This window comes from Ambystoma mexicanum, chromosome 12 (genome assembly GCF_040938575.1).
Source record: "Ambystoma mexicanum isolate Mex_15411 chromosome 12, UKY_AmexF1_1, whole genome shotgun sequence".
Taxonomy (NCBI): domain Eukaryota; kingdom Metazoa; phylum Chordata; class Amphibia; order Caudata; family Ambystomatidae; genus Ambystoma; species Ambystoma mexicanum.
In genome coordinates, this window is record NC_090936.1 from 1,035,744,541 (window position 1) to 1,035,760,635 (window position 16,095).

General features: G+C 45.0%; 1 protein-coding gene across 1 annotated transcript in view; it reads right to left on the reverse strand.

Annotated features, from left to right (window-relative positions):
• The window catches only part of SND1 (staphylococcal nuclease and tudor domain containing 1), a 2,477,133-nt gene that overhangs the window by 241,441 nt on the left and 2,219,597 nt on the right, over positions 1 to 16,095 (reverse strand). The window contains exon 19 of the mRNA XM_069629563.1: positions 2,233 to 2,356. Coding sequence (XP_069485664.1) covers positions 2,233 to 2,356 — 124 coding nt within the window. The remainder of the gene's footprint in view (positions 1 to 2,232; positions 2,357 to 16,095) is intronic.

Here is a 16,095-nt window from a genome sequence, read left to right on the forward strand (position 1 = left end):
TCATTGCCTAGGTCCAGTTACTAAAGGGGGAACATGAATACTGAGCACGCTTGTTGCTAGCATTGTTTGCCAAGGTCTGCAGAGAGCAGGCAGTGCTGCCCGCATGGCAGCAGTCCGTTTTTATACCGGCCTACAAGAAAGGAGACTGGCTCAGTGTCACCAATTACAGATGGTTGTCCATGTTGGACTTAACCAGCAAGCTCTTCGTGACCTTGGTTTAGAAGGAAATGACCAGCTGGGCAGAGAAGTTGGGGAAGCTGGGTTGCCCTACCTGGTTACTGCAAATGATCAGGGAGCTGCACAGCAATAATTGGGTGCGTATATGTTTGGACAACAGGGGCACAGTTACAACTTGGGTGCAGATCAACAGTGGAGTCAAGCAAGGCTGTGTCTTGGCTACCCTGTTTAATCTGTACATATCCGATCTACTGTCCCGTTTGGAGGCTAGATCCTGATGCCCACCTAAGACTGGTGGGGTCCCTATTGTCTCCATTTTATACGTGGACGACCTGATAATATTTGCCCAAACTGTCTTCGGTATGAGACACCTGTTAAGTGAGCTGGCCAACTTTGCGATCGAACATGATATGGAGATTAACCTTGCCAAAACCAGGATCGTTTTGGTAATCAATAGAAGAGTGAGCAGGGTGAAATTGGAGACTGATCTGGGCTTAGTCAACTATACGCCCACCTGACAATATCTTGGAGTGGAATTTGGTCTCTCTGGGTGTAAGGTATTCGAAAACAAACTTAGAAGGACTACACAGCTCACTGACCAAATATCAAAGGTTTATAGGTAACAAGCCGGGTTTTCCCTTGCCGGTGTGAGTCAATTGTATAATCAGTGCTTCTGCCCGGAGGTCTTGCACGGATTCGAAGCCCCGAGATTTAGCATGGTTAGATCAAATTGAAGGAATATTCTGGCAAAAGCTATTGGGCCTACGGCCAACTGCCCTGTTGTATCTGTATGCCTGGAGCTAGGTCTGAGTTTTTTTTAGGGGTTTGGTAGTCAGAAACCGGGGTCTCTTTTACATAAAATCTCAAATAATCCTGTATGTCGGTTGTTAAAATATTTGAGAGAGAATCTTGTAAGGAAAACATTCCCAGGTGGAAGAGTCTATTCTAGTCTGATCAAAGACCTGTTGACACAGATTGAATGGCACCCTAATTTTGAGGTTGTACGGAATTATGGGAAGATGAAACAGGGCTAGGAGAAAAAACTCACAGATGGCACTGGTTTAATAACTACCTCCACTTGGAAAGTTTAAAATCCTATGAGGTGGTCTCTACGGTAACACCCCTGCCGGAAGACTCAGCCTTATTTGTTGTTGTACCCTGCACCAGAGGTGAGGCGTTTTATCCTGCTACTATGTTTAAATGAATTGCCTTTGGTATCTGTCCACGGAGCCCAACTGTGCTTGGACCCCAAGGACCAATATTGTCATATTAAGACCAATTCCTTCTGGGATTATTGCTTAAACACAAAATGTACTTCTGCTCATTGGCGCTGTACTGTGTATGGAAGCATGTCAAAGATCTGTTGGAGGAGGCCCTGCCGATCGTCAAACTTGCCCACGCTAGGTACGAAGGCACCCGTGGAGGTTGTGCCGATTGTTTGAATCCTTAGGTTTGCTTTCCTACTTTTATGTTTTATGCTGCTTACGTTTAGGTTTCATGCTCTTACACGAATTGAGAAACGCACAAATTGGACTTTCATAGTATTGAGCGTTTGTTCCTCTTAGCATGTAATGTATTATTTGAAGTTTTAGTGTATGCTGAAATTGATATGTCTGACCGTTTGTGTACAACTCTGAGTTATATCACAATAAAGATTTATTATTTACACCCAGGTGTTACTGGGCAACTAACCCCATTGGGTGCGCTAGCTTGGCTTGTAACCTTGAAATTGGTGTCCGAGGGGTAATTATTATATTAGCACACCCATGGTGTGTCTGCTGTATTCGGCACCACTGTGCACGAAGTGTGCCACTTACCCTCAAGCTTGTGTCAATTGCCTATTAAATTGCACGTGTCTCACTGTATTGTGCCAGTTTAGATTCTCATTTGCATGTGTATTCAAGCAATGTAAATCCCAGCTTATTATGTTTTGGCACAGCATACATTTATTGATGCTCAACCGGAAATTTCAAGACCCATTGCACACGAGCTGTGATGGTAGATTGGCTGCTGGCATTCCCCTCAATGTTTACACGCATGACTTAATAGACTTACCATTCGCCGTCCACAAATTTGGCAATGCAGTAGTCCCCACGACGTGGTGCGTAGGATCCCTCGACGGGAGGGTGGCTGGCAATGTCACTCCTCATACTCTCCATCAGCTTCTCCAGTTGGGTTCCTGCAAAGAGATTCAGGACAAAGGACAGGGTAAGGAGGCTTGCCTGGGTAAGATGGCACCACATTACTCACAGGCACACGAGCATCTGCCTAGCAGAATGCAGCTAAAAATAAGCAAGGCTTTGACAGAGGATGACTGAGTGCACTAGAGAACTCTACAGATGTGCACAACATTCAGGAGGGCGAGTGCTGCACGGTCAGTCCAATCACACACAGCATCAACTCAGCGGTTACAAGACATTCAGTAGTAATGAGAAGCGTTTCCCCAAATCCATTATTTATAAATCTGTTCTGCTTCATTTTAAACAGAAGACAAAAAACTACCACTGGCTCATACAGCTCTGCTTCAGAACCGATAGGTTACTGTGCATGCAGTGCATTTTTAGAAGTCTTAACCCACAATCGCTCCATTTGCCCGTTAGTTCGCCCCACCTCTGGGATAATGGCCCGATGCTGGATGCGTGTGGACCGATACACCGGTGTGCAGCTGTATCTTCAACAATCAGACAGCACCTTCAAAAACGACTGAACCGGGCGTGGACTAGGATATGATTCAACATATATACAATCCCCCAGTTTGGTTCAGTAGACTGAGTGGAAAGTCATTGACTGTTTTGGGTGCTGATCTGTGAAATATGTTTGCGGAGCACATCAAAAAGATTGATTGCAGAATGGCCTTTCATAGAGACATACAAACATGGCCCTTTCTTCACTTTCAACCCAGCATGGCCTGCAGCCAGCACGAAGCGCAAAGTGCCCCTTGGGGTGAAGTTCCTTAACAGGCCATACACATAGGCTAGTTGATGAAGTGCAGACTTCAGTCTGCGTGCCATTTGCTGATTAAGGTGCACAATGGATCCCTCCAGGATAAAGCCCAGACCCACTACTGGGCCACCAGTCAAGTATTTTTTGCTTGCAAACTCCCCCAGATCAATTCATTGGAGCACCTGCTGCAATAGAACTTCTGCACGAACCAGGATCGTGAAATTTTATTAACATGCGCTGGAATGACTACTTCAGAGAACCAGTCATCAGCCTCATTGCGTCTTAAATGAGACTGTCGGCATTTTAAGTTCCCACTTTACAGAGACCATCCACTTAGCTCCTGCCTCTAGAAAGTAACTGTTGCCAGTAGCAACTATGGCCTGTATCAGTTACCTTTAAAGACCCATTCAAGAGGTTTAGTACCAATCGTTTTGTTTACGATGCTCAAGGTTTATATTTAGTTCTTCTAATTTTTCATAAGATCAATTTGCACTCTTTAGCTATGTAATGTTGTGCTAGTTGGAGAGCTTTTGACATCACTTCAAGTAGTGAATTCGCGACTCAGAGGTTATTAGGATAAGAGCAGTCCCCAGATCTGCAGTGAAAGCAGGTCCTCGCCCAATGTCACTGAAGTGTGGACGAGGCAGCATTAAGTGTGCCCTGGTCCCACCCGACTCAGTAGGAGCAGTGCAGCGGCACATGGCAAGTTGGCTGGAAACTGACTTCACGCATGAGGAACGGAAGTCGAAAATCAACAGTGAAAGAAACACACCGCCCATGCATTTTCAAGCACCACTACCTCTATTGTGATATTTCAAGTTATAAACCCCATTTGCTGCATGCATCACAGATAACAATGGTGGCAATGGCTGGTATTTAATATGGGCCCCATCCCCAGTGGCCATCGACGTGAGACAGCCTCTTCCCAGACCAAGCAGGGAGAAAATCCACCACCTCTTTCTTTCCAGTGCCAGTCAAACTACCAACCCCATGGTACCGTGATATCATCCCTTTCTCCCCTAGATGCCAAATTGGCATACATTGGCAGGATGGGCAAGCACGTTTTTGATCAGACTCAATGTGATCAAAGGGCCTCCACACAGGCGATTAGTGTCCTCCCTGGGAAACCCTAAAACTACTCGGTGCACAGCTGTGAACGCAACACATGAACCATGCCTACTTCAAAATGGGTCCCTCCTTTCCCTTTATATAACTGACAAAAGACGCCAAACAAATACCCTGGGATGCATTCCTGCGATTATTTTCGGCCGCAGCACAGCCACCCAACAAACCTCCCAAAATGTCACTCAGCTCCTGTTCTGTGTCAAAGACCACAAGACCCACAATGCAACAATCCAAGTTACAGATTAGGAGGCAAGTAAGGCAACAGACCGATTTTTCAGATAGGAGGAAGGAAAATCCGACAGCTAAATGCGCAGATGCAGCCCGCTTAAAAAATAAAAATAAATTGGATCTGGCCAAACTACGTTAGCATTGCTAACTAGACCACTCAATAGCCAGATGTCCTAAACGTGTCCAATCCAGGACCTTTGACCAGGCGCCACAGTACTTCGGGAAAAGGAACTGTATGGTCCATAAACGGGGTGTTTCCTGGTCTCTGCTCACCCTAACAGGCAGCAGGATATCAGCAACTCCTATCCTTTTGGTGCCGTTTTCTCCTCATTGTGTGACTTCACCTTCAGTCTCCTCGCAGGACATTGGCCAAAGCAGAGACCACATGGCAACGACCTGGTACAACTGCCCCTCGAGGGAGGAGCTGTCCCGACAGCAGCAAGTGTACACCGTCAAGAAAAGCCAAGAGCTCGACTGCCTCGCTGCAAGCAGAGGCCCATCCCAAGGCACAGCCAGTGGGCTCTTTGGCCTAGAATCTTTTCTGCCCCTGCAGGAATGCTGAAAGTGGAACATGATCCAGTAGTTCATCACTCTAGTGGAGGGAGGGCATCTCAAATCTCAGTGCCTCTATACCCCCAGCAAGGAGCAAGTAAACCACGTATGCAAACCTGAACCCAGAAAGCAGCACAGTGCACAGAATAATTCAACGCATTTTCCCATAGACTGCTAATCAGACATTGACTTTAGGGAATCCCGCGTACAATTGGGATAATGTCTGGTCATTTCACCATAGGAATAACCGTGAGATTGGTAAATGTGGCAGTAGCAGGACAGAGGATTTGAGGGGACTACCATAATTTATGACAAGAGGGCGTGAATGGGCAATGCCGCAGGACCCCCAAGGCGAGGCAGGGTAACTGCTGTTACCATCCGTTAGGCCAGGGAGAGGGGCAGCCCCCACCCCCAAGCCTGCTCCTCGCCCCCACAGACTCAGACACTCAGTCTCTGCCACACAAAGACTGGGAAGGGTGAGGTGTGAACAATCACTTCACCCTTCCACGAAGCAACGAGATGCTAAGCACCTAGGGGAAACCAACAGTCAGGCAGGGCTTAGGCTGAAGGACCCCTCCCCCCCCTCAGGGGGCCAGACAGTCGGCTACACCGGCCTGGGGGCTGGACCACAGCCCCCTCCACTATGCACATCAAAGACCCAGGGCTCCCCTGGGTCTTATAAATAAGAGAATGCTCTAAGAAAACACATCTGTTTGTGGACCCTGAACGGGGACCCAAGCAAACAGGAGGTTCGCTGTTCACTCAGCGTCTTCCATTCTTTATTTCTTTACCACAAAACCCTCCCACCCTACAAAAAAAGGGAGAACAACAAAGGAAAAGAGGTACAGGGTCCTCAACAAGTCGTGGGACAGGAAAGGCAGCACAGGCCAGAAGGGGCAACCTCAGGACCCGGTGCCCAAAAGTATGATTATTATGATATATGATTGTTATTTCCATAACCATATCTGCACAATAAAATCCTACGGCCTTTTATTGCCAACACTTGACAACTTTGTGCTCCAACTTATTTACTGGTGGGGGTAAGGGTTCGGCCAATACAAGTTGCATGCATATGGGTTCAGCAGTTACACATTGGGGGTTTTCTAAGCGGTGTCAAGAGACCCAAAGAAAATGCCATTCTAAACTGGATGAGGACAATTGCTAGACATCCATGAACCCACACATGATACTGCAGCAAGCCTAAGGGAATTGGTGGTCAAATGAGACTTTAAAGTTCAGAGAGCAGTGCTCGCTCGTTCACGAGTAATCGAAGCTACGATATTTTTGAGAGTGCACTCAGTGCACTCTGCGCATGAAGAGGAGCGTGCAGCACGGTGCCAGGTTGGGAACTGCGGAAGGGCGTATAGGATAATCAGCCCAGGACTACGATTGGGCCAGTGGCACTGAATCTAGAAACTCTACAGTCCCGGGTCAGATATTGCACCCCCCCCCCCTGGTTCCAGGAAATTGGGCAAGACATGATTTAGTAATGTTTAGGAAAGTTGAGAGCTTAGGTAGTTGCAAAGTCCCGAAACGCAAAACAACGAGAGCTGCATGTTAGGGTGCAAGACTCAGGGTAAAGAATGAAGACTGCAGGCACGTGGCTATCATACCCCGGTGGTTTACTTGAGTTGCAAGACTCCCAGTGATGCGGTTTGCCATCTTTCCATGAGCATTTATTTAGAACATGTTTAGTGGAAGGAAAATAGTGTCTGCGTACTATGGAGAAGTGAGAGCAAAGGTGTGATTTGGGGAATGGGGGAAAGAGCGAGCGGGCCATTTGGGGGGCAGAACTGGGCACAGATCTAACAGGGTGCAGAACTCTGCACTATGGAACTAATCAGGCCGAACTCTGTGCCAAAGGACATATTGGGTTAGAACAGGGGTTTGAGGGGCATAGGTTAATGCTAAATAAAGGACATTTATGCCATGCACTATTGTCACCGGAGGTGTCCCCGTGCGCCCTGGGGGATATGGAAGGCAAGATGGTAGGATGAGTTAGTAAGGCACAGGGGGAAAGGCAGAGAGCTGTGATGTGCTGACGACAGCTTCAGTTCGGTTAGAACCGTTCGCAGAGCATAGGTGCGATTTCTCAGTCGATAGCCTGTCATTTGTTGTTGTGCGAGGCCATGTGTGATTTTTTTTGCTGTTGCAGTGTAGTGCGTGCGGATGGCTGTGCGGTAGATGTGCTTGTTTAGCATTTTAGAGGTGTATGTAGAGAACTGAGATATTAGCGGTTGGGTCAGTGTGTCGCCCCATCGTACCTCCTTGCCTCGGCCAGCTGTGCTAGGCGTCCCTGCCCATGTTGCGTACTGAGGCGTTCTGTAATGGGTCACTCTCTAAGTTCTGTGCAGAGCTGTGGCTTGTCTGCTTGACGGTTTACTGGACTGTGGGGCTAGTTCATGGCAATGTCCCCCGCCCACCCCTCTGGGTACAGTCTATGGACAAAGGAGGGCACTAGTTAGGTCATCGCTCCTTCTCCGGCCGCAGTACCCTTTGTGGGGCCATCTGGGACGTTTCCATCTCGTCACATATGCCCAAGGTAGGGTTCTACACGGGAATTGATGTACCCTGGACTCTCCCCACCCCCTCCTTTGGTAACCCTCCTTCTGTATGCGCTTCGTTGAGGCGCGTTCTATATTTGTGAGATGCCAGTGTTTTTAATTGGTTTCCGTCTGGTTCTGAAAGGACATGTTTAAGTCGTTTTCTGAATTTTAAGTGATCTTTCATGTTGCATATTTATTTCGGGGGGGGGGGGGGGGGGGTGGTTTCCACGTTTTTGCTGCCAAGTGGGAGAATGAAGATACACGAAGTTGTTTTCTTTATTTCACATGACGGCCGAAATGGAGACTGAAGGTCAGATTGTGTTTTACTGTAGAAGAATTTGTTGCAAGCGGCTTTTACACCTCCACAGTGCACCTTGGCGCTAGGAATGCGGATTTGAATTGGAGTTTTCTAAACACAAGACAGTATAAATACTATGTAGACACGAGGTTGGTTTTCAGTGCTCTACAATTATTTGAAGGTTTACTAATCAGTCCCATCATTTTGATGGCAGTACCAAGAAAGAACTAACACCCCATGAGGCATCGTGAAATGTAGGCACTCCAACTTTTCACTCGTAGATCAAGGTCAGTGATCCTGGGTGTACACAATTCAAAATGTTCCCGCAGAAAAGCTGGTGTCCATTTCTAGAGAGCTTTATAGACCAATCAAAGCCCACTACTTGTACTCATTAACTGGCATCCATGTCAGGAAGAGATGTTCCCCACATATTTCCATTGACACAAGTCCAAGCAGCAGCATTATGTATAGTTTGCACTTTGGGCCTTGTAGAGGCAAGGGAAAATGTGTTATTTCAGCATTTTCAAAGAAAGACTTGGAAAACATTCTTGCAGGTATGCAGCTCCAGACATTGTTGACCTGAGATCAGCCATGTTTTTATTAGAAGCTTTACACACCATTTTCAGAATGTAATGTAATATTTCTACCTTTACTCGTGCACGTTTCTCCTCTGTGGTTACTGTCCCTTGTCCTGTAAGCTGGATGATGCTTGGCATCTTTAGACAGGTCATACACTATCGAGCATGTCTAATGGAATTACTTTTCTTTTGAGAAATGCATTACAATACTAGAAGTGACTAGTGCTGAGCATTATTTGAAAGAGATATTGGCCAATGCTACATTTCAAATTAACGTAGCCCTGCGGAGACAAGCTGGTGCTGTCCCACAGAATGTATTGCCATCCTGTTGAGAAGGGAAAGGCTATGTTCCCTCAGAAGGAAGTCGTACCTGTGACTTTCAAGTTAATCGCATACCATTTCCAGCTGGCATATTACTACACCAAGCTTGCTTTCCGGTACTGAAACCCAACGCCTTTGAGTTAAACAGCTATGTGCAGCATGTGTATGAACCAAATGAGCTACATTTCCTAACATGCTGGTGCAGCTAGCATTGTAGGCCTGCGTTGTACCAGTCACTTGGTAAGGCGTGTGTGACTTATGGCAGACTCTGTGCCAGCCCTATTGGTGCCAATAACATCTATCCTTTACAGCAAGGGGGTCAAAGCAAAGAAAGGGATATAAATCTGGAACAGTGTCTAATGCTTATGAGGCACAGGGGCGTGAGAACGGTTAGTAAATGTGCCAGGATGAGATCACCATCAACCTGAAGTCCCTAAGAGCAATGCTAGCTTGCAGCGCTTAATTTGTGGGGAGGCTTGCAAGGGCACTTATTGCTGAGCCCCAGGACTTATGTTTAAGCCCAACCTGATTATGCTGTGGTGCTTTGGAAACTATTATTTTAACTGTAAGTCAGTCATAGTAACATAACAATCAAAAGGGTGCACTGGCGAAGGTCTGCATCCTGGGCTGACTAATGGTTATTCACAAACCTGAAGACCCAGGTTGGCAGGACAGGACTCTTTTTATCCATTTTCATGCAAACCTATGAGATGCGAAGTGACAATCCTGGGAACTGATGCTGGCCATGTCCACACACGGCTTCATTTAGCCTGCATGACATTGCTGGACATTCTCTAGTAACCAGCAGGGTGGGTTAACAACAGAATAGTCACAAGCCAACAGCCCCAACACAGGGGTAAAGTCAGTGAAAAGACCCATATCGAACGGGGGAGCCAGTCACGAGTGTCAACCTAGCAAGACGATCTTGCTGCAGTGTTGACGGGCAACACGTCAGTTTAGTAATGATCTTGCCTACATTTGTCCATCCATTTACCAGAGGAGGAAAGCATTTTTGCTTTTTTTTCCCTGTGGTGAGATGGTTAACATTCTCCACTTGACACTGATAGGAGTAGAGCAAAATATGAATGATTAAGTGTTTTAAAGAAACAAATAGATTTCATTTTTTTCAAGCCACAACTACTATGTCTTACGTGGATTTCACCATCAATGAAGTAGTAGGAATTGGCGCTTTAACCTCCAATATGTTATCTTATGGCAGAGCCGTGTGATACTGTATGGAGCAACAGTGGGTGGTGTCAACAGTAGATGCCGGGGGGGGGGGGGGGGGGGAGTCCCCCCCATGCAAGACAAAATGTGAGCCCTAGCACTTATTTTCTTACAAATGAAGCACTGCTTGCCGCTGTCTATAGCAATATGCATCATAGTTGCCCAGCAGTGTATGCCTCTTACTGTGGCACTGCATTTTTGACTGGGCATAAATGGTAAAGCAGTCATGAGTTATTACAAGGCTAGATTGGCCTACATTTAGGTGAAGCTAATCTGGATATATTTTCTAAACGCAGCATGACATTTTTCACTCTAATAGCCAATAGAGGTTTCTCATATAGGGGAATATTGACATGTATTGTTGGAGCCTGCATGGACATATACGGCCACAGCCGTATATATATATTTTGGGCAAAGACATCATGAAAATGAGTTGGAAAATGCTCATGTGCACAGTGGGTGAATTGCATCTATTGGATATTTAATACATCTCCCTACAAATACGAAAGCAAATTTTGACTTGGACCCAATCTTTTACAGAACATATACTGTAAAATTCATCATTTGAAGCCATCATTTGTTTAAATGTTGTTTATTTGCTAACTCTGAAGCTTGCACATTTCCATGGGAAACCTTTACGCGCCTCCAATAAAAAAAAATCACTAACAGCCACTGAAGGAGGGGCAGTATGTTGATCCTGTAGAACCATGAACACTGTAATTCCCCCAGACCAAGAATGGAGCACACGGTCTATCCAGAACCACTAGGAAGTGGTTGAGTGATATCTGGTAATTCTGTGGAAGAGGCAGCCATAACTGAGTTGTCCAGCACGTAAAGCAAGAATTTCTACATCCTGTGCCCAATTCTAAACGTGGGGCGAGATGAAGGAGAAAGGTGTCTTGGTGGGTTTGGAGCTCTTTAGCTACTTGATAGGATGTGTAAGATGAAAATCAGCCCTAAGGTAGGCAACATGGCTGGTGCACACATCTAATGGAAGAGTACCACCAGCGGTTGTATACTTTTAATGGGACAGTAACTGTACTTCTCAGAACTGAGCTGCTTTGTGTGGTATAGAACCACTAGGCCTCTTTCTTAAAGAGTATTAAGATTGAATGGGCATAATGCCTACGCTTTCCTCTTATCCTCTTGTGGAGTTATGGTGCATACTGTTGGGCACTGTGGTCAGAGATTAATCTGGCACCTTTAACTACCATCTTCATTGCCTGATAGGTACAGGCCATTATTACATCTTATTTTAATATAGTAGAGTATATGCAGATACTGTAGCAGAGTGCTAAATTAAGTATGCTTTTCATGTGTTTTCATCCTTTTGGGCATTCTAGAGGCCACTCGGCCATTTGAGAGAGCTGCTGCATAGATACATGTTTAACATGCAAGTCTCAATTTTCAACACCAGTCAAATAGGTGGATGTGCATGTTTACTCCCCTTCCTTCCCTGGAGGTCACAGGTTTTAATCCCACATGGCAATCCACGAAATGCAACAGAACTGGCATTTGTTAGCCTGGCTGGTATAGCTTTCAATGGAACGATAGATATTGTTTAAAGCATAGCTGCTATTTATTTCCGTTTTTATTATCTCGATCACTCAAGGATTGACCGACAGGCTTTTCAGAGTGCTGAAATAGCAATACTTTTAATTAATCCACGCCTTCACTTCTCAGCAGGGATAATATACCTTTCATATAACAGAACAATGCTTTTCGGCAAAGCTGCTATACTTTTAATATGTGAACATAGAACACTGCAGAAGGCACCAGTTCAATGGAATGGTACAGCATGTTTAGTCAATGCTGATAGACCTCCAATTGGATTATATGCCACTTGGCAGAATCAATGCTATACTATCAGCCAGAAGTGCTCATACTTTTCAGTAGGACTGCCATAGATTTAATATGGCAGTATTTTTTATTTTTTTTTAGCAAGGAATCTGCTTTAATAGAGGACTACTTTCTAGGCAGGACCTCTGCTGGTATGCTTTAAATTATGGTTGTTTATTTATAAAGCACCCAATACCGGAGAACCAGTTTCTAAGCGCAGGCCCGGGATTCAAACCTGTGTTGCTAGTAGTCTTGCTTCCAAGATGAGCATATTGCCTCTGAGCTATCCTTTCGGCCCAAGAAGCCCTAGCACTAATGAACAGGGTTGCTATACTCATGATGGACGGCACCTGTGCTTCCTGCATGGAAGAACAAATTACTTACCTCTTGGTAGTGTTCTTTCTGATGGATGTTCCTCTGACAGATTCCTCAACTATGATATCCCTATCCCAGCACAGCAGTTCTCCGGATATTTGTCCGCAGTCAGGGGACAGGACGTGGCTCTGGCGCCTCTATGCACCTGCGGGAGACCATAGTCCACTCACTGTGAGGTCTGACAGGCGAGCGCTCCAACCAGTCAGATATGCGTATGTGACCACTGTCACCAGGGGCTAAGGTTAGTGAAAACACATCCTTCAGCAAGTTATCTTGCACGGTCCACCACGCAAGATCCTGAGCCACTTGATCAGAGACCTGTAAGGGGTCTGACATGCAGCCTTGAAATTGAGACCATTGGTAATGGAGAAAACACTGAAGCAATCGCATGTGCAGCCTCGCCTCCAGCACAACTAGAATACAGAAGGCCATGAGGTCCAGAAGGTGCAGGAAGGCCAAGGTCGAGACTTGTCCTTGGGATCAGAGGACATTGACCATCTGAAAGATGTTCGCTACATGATCCTGGGGCAGGAAGGCCCTTCCCAGTCACATGTCTAAGATCGCACTGATACACCAGAGGAACTGGGATGGCAAAACCTGAGACTTCGTTAAATAAAAAAAAAAAAGCTAAGGCTGTGCAATAGGGTGCATGTGCAGAGTAGGTGCTCCGACACTAAATCTGGGGAGCGAGCTGGTAGCATTACATTGAGACACCACCCTTAACCTGCAGAGAGTCCCCTCCAGTCCCCCAATGAAGGAGCCCTACAACACTTTGCATATGATTTTTCAGTGCTGGCCCTATTGAAGACTCAGAGCCACAAAAAGCTCCTCCCCTGTGCCCACAGTGTGCCAATATCCAGGCTGGGGGTATAGAAAGAATATATATTTATTTAAATTACAAGCTCAATGAATAATACGTTTAATTACATCCGCCACCTTCTTTTTTGCAGAAAAAACAGCTTCAATTACAAACACTTTTCTGTAGGATATTACTTTTAAAAACACTTTTCCTGCACTTACATTTGATTCACAAACATGGAACACAGGCTAAATAAACTGGTCAAAACTATTTTCCCATGAACCCCATTGTATGTTGAATTTCAATAATAATATGGCACATAGTCTTTGACGTTACTTGTTTTAATGTTAAAACATAGGCACTATTTCCGTTTTATGAAAAATAGTAAAACTTCAAAGCTTGCTATATGGAGTTCCCTACGCACTCAAAATGCTGTCAGTTTAAATTACAGATTTGTAAAAATGCCTGTGGTGAATATTACTTCACCAAAAGTTACCTTAGAAAATAACACGCGGTTGATTTTAAAAGAGGATCTACATCACACGTTTGTTCATTGTTGGATACATGAGGTCTCGCTTTTGCAATGCCCTTCTCATCCCAGCCCCAAAAACCCTTTTCTTTAAAACAGGTTTTGCCAAAGGGTATCAAGTTGGGCATTTCGTTTTAGAAAAGAACACCCCTTTTCATTAGGGAAGTAAAGGGTGAGCAGGAAAATCAAGGCACCCCAATTACTTTGAATGACTATCTTCTATCTTCCAGCTAGGAGAGAGGGTCAACGTTTTTGAATCCCCCCCCCGCGTCAATCTATTTGGGAGTTAATTAAATGAATATATAATCAAATATGCTAAGGGTCCACATAATCTTAATGGAAAGGAACCCACTAATGAAAGGGAATGGGCTAATTAAATAGATCCCCAAGCTGACAGTTTTCTGGAATGATCTACCTACTTTTGGAAATCTCTGGGCTTGGCACTCATGGATACTGAGCAGGGCTTTGCTTGTAGGGAATAACATGATTCTGGCCTGCATTTCAGTCAATGGGATTCCACAGCAATTCTCTACATGGTTCCAGGTAAGTATCACATCCGGTTTTCGAAACTCCCCAGCACCAGAAATCTCCAGCCCCCTTCCAACATTTCCACCCAGATGCAATTTCAGCAATCCCCTTTGGAGATTTCTGGTAGCTGGTCCTTGGTAGTTTCCAGCAGCTCTCCTTTCCATAGTGCAAGCCCTTTTTACCCTCCAAGCCCCTTCCAAGAAAAGTTAACATAAGGCAGTGCTCACTTAGGATCTTGCGACCAGGATTGGACATTTACATTTGTCTACAACCTTAAGTCCAGCCCCTCTCTAAGGATTGGTTCAGGAGTTTAGAACATAAATATTGCAACTCCTCTTTGAGATTCACATTCCCCCATAACCCAGGACCAACTATAGTCAAAACGTACCCAACATGCAACATTTTCTCTGTTTATGACTGATCAGTGAAACTTACCTTTATTTCGGCACCTTATTGCACAGGCACGCTATAATTATTTGCCCTTTTCACAAAAAGTATAGCAGTTATGAACATGCAATTGAATCCCCAGATACCTAATTTGATAATCCACCAGCTATGCCAATTCTTAAATTCAAGAAATTTTCGGGGAAGCCAGAATCAGAGATCAGGTGATAACAGGATTCCCAAAATTCGCACGTGGGTCAAATTTAGATCAGAATAACCAGTTCGTTACTAGCTTTCAAATGACATTTGAATGGACGCAGTGCGACTTATCGTTGCTGAGAAAACGCTAGTTATGATAGTCCATTTAATCTAATGGGTACTTTTCAGCATGTATGCACATTGTAACTCATTTCTTCATTTATGTTTAATTTAATTGCAAGCATGCGACCAGAGCCACTTGGGCTGAATTTTTAAGGCCACAGTAAAAGCAATTAGCCTCTTTGTTCTTTGAAAGTTGATGGGCTGAGGAGATCCTTATGCAGCAGACAGTTCACCTCTGCCCTGTGATGCCATAAGGCCATGCTGGCACTTTGTTCTGTTATCTGAAGTCAACCACAATTTTTGATATCAAAACTTTACATTGAGTATTTTTCCCCATCCAGGGCTGGGTCTGTGCTGATCTTGCCCCATCGTAAAAACTTGGTGTACATTAGCTTCACAGCGATTTCCCTTCCAGATGAGGAGCCAGACAGGCCTTGAAAATCTGCCAAACAAGCAGCAACAGGGTCTGTCCCGGGACTAAATGAGATACATGTGACCCATAGAAACAAAGTAGTCTTTTCAATTGTTGCTGGTATTTTGCACGTCAAACATATTGCATATATTTCAATACATGACATCTTGGACACACACATCCATTCTTTCCCCGGATAGCTTTATTTTAGCAGGGGAACATTTATGTCTTGATTTAAAAGTGCAAAACACACATGGACAGCCATTTTAGTTTTAGAGTTTGAAAACTCTGATTTTCATGTAGAAGTGGCCTTTTATTTTCTTTTTGCAAATGCAAAGTAACGGCTGCTTTTCAGTTCAACCTTTTCATTTAAAATGAAAGATAGGCCTTTTGATTTTCAATGCTTGGCCATTCCCGTAGGATTTCCGTTCTATCACAGCTCTTCCTTGTGTTACATGCAGAAACACAGTCTGCAATAATAGGTCCATTTTCAGTGTCAACGTTTTTGAAGGTTGACAGGTCATTTTTCAAATGGGCCTTTCAGCTATGTTTGTTTGGGCTGTGATTAAACCCCACAAGCTGATATGCCAGAAGTCCAGGTAGGGAAAGCCATGAATGCCCTCCCCCTGAAGCGACCTGTCGCCACTGCTAGCAGCTTGGTGAAAACCCTGGGTGTTGAAGAAAGCCCAAACGACAGGAGCTTGAATTGTTAATAGTGTTGACCCACCACAAACCTCGGGCACTTCCTGTGCTTTCGATGAATCAGCACATGGATTTAGGCATCCTGAAGGTCCAGGTAAGCCAACCAGTCCCATAAATCGATGGCTTGTAGAATCTGGGCTAGAGTAACCATATTGAACTTGTCCTTGGGTAGGAACAAGTTCAGCAGCCACAGATCCAGTAAGGCGCACAA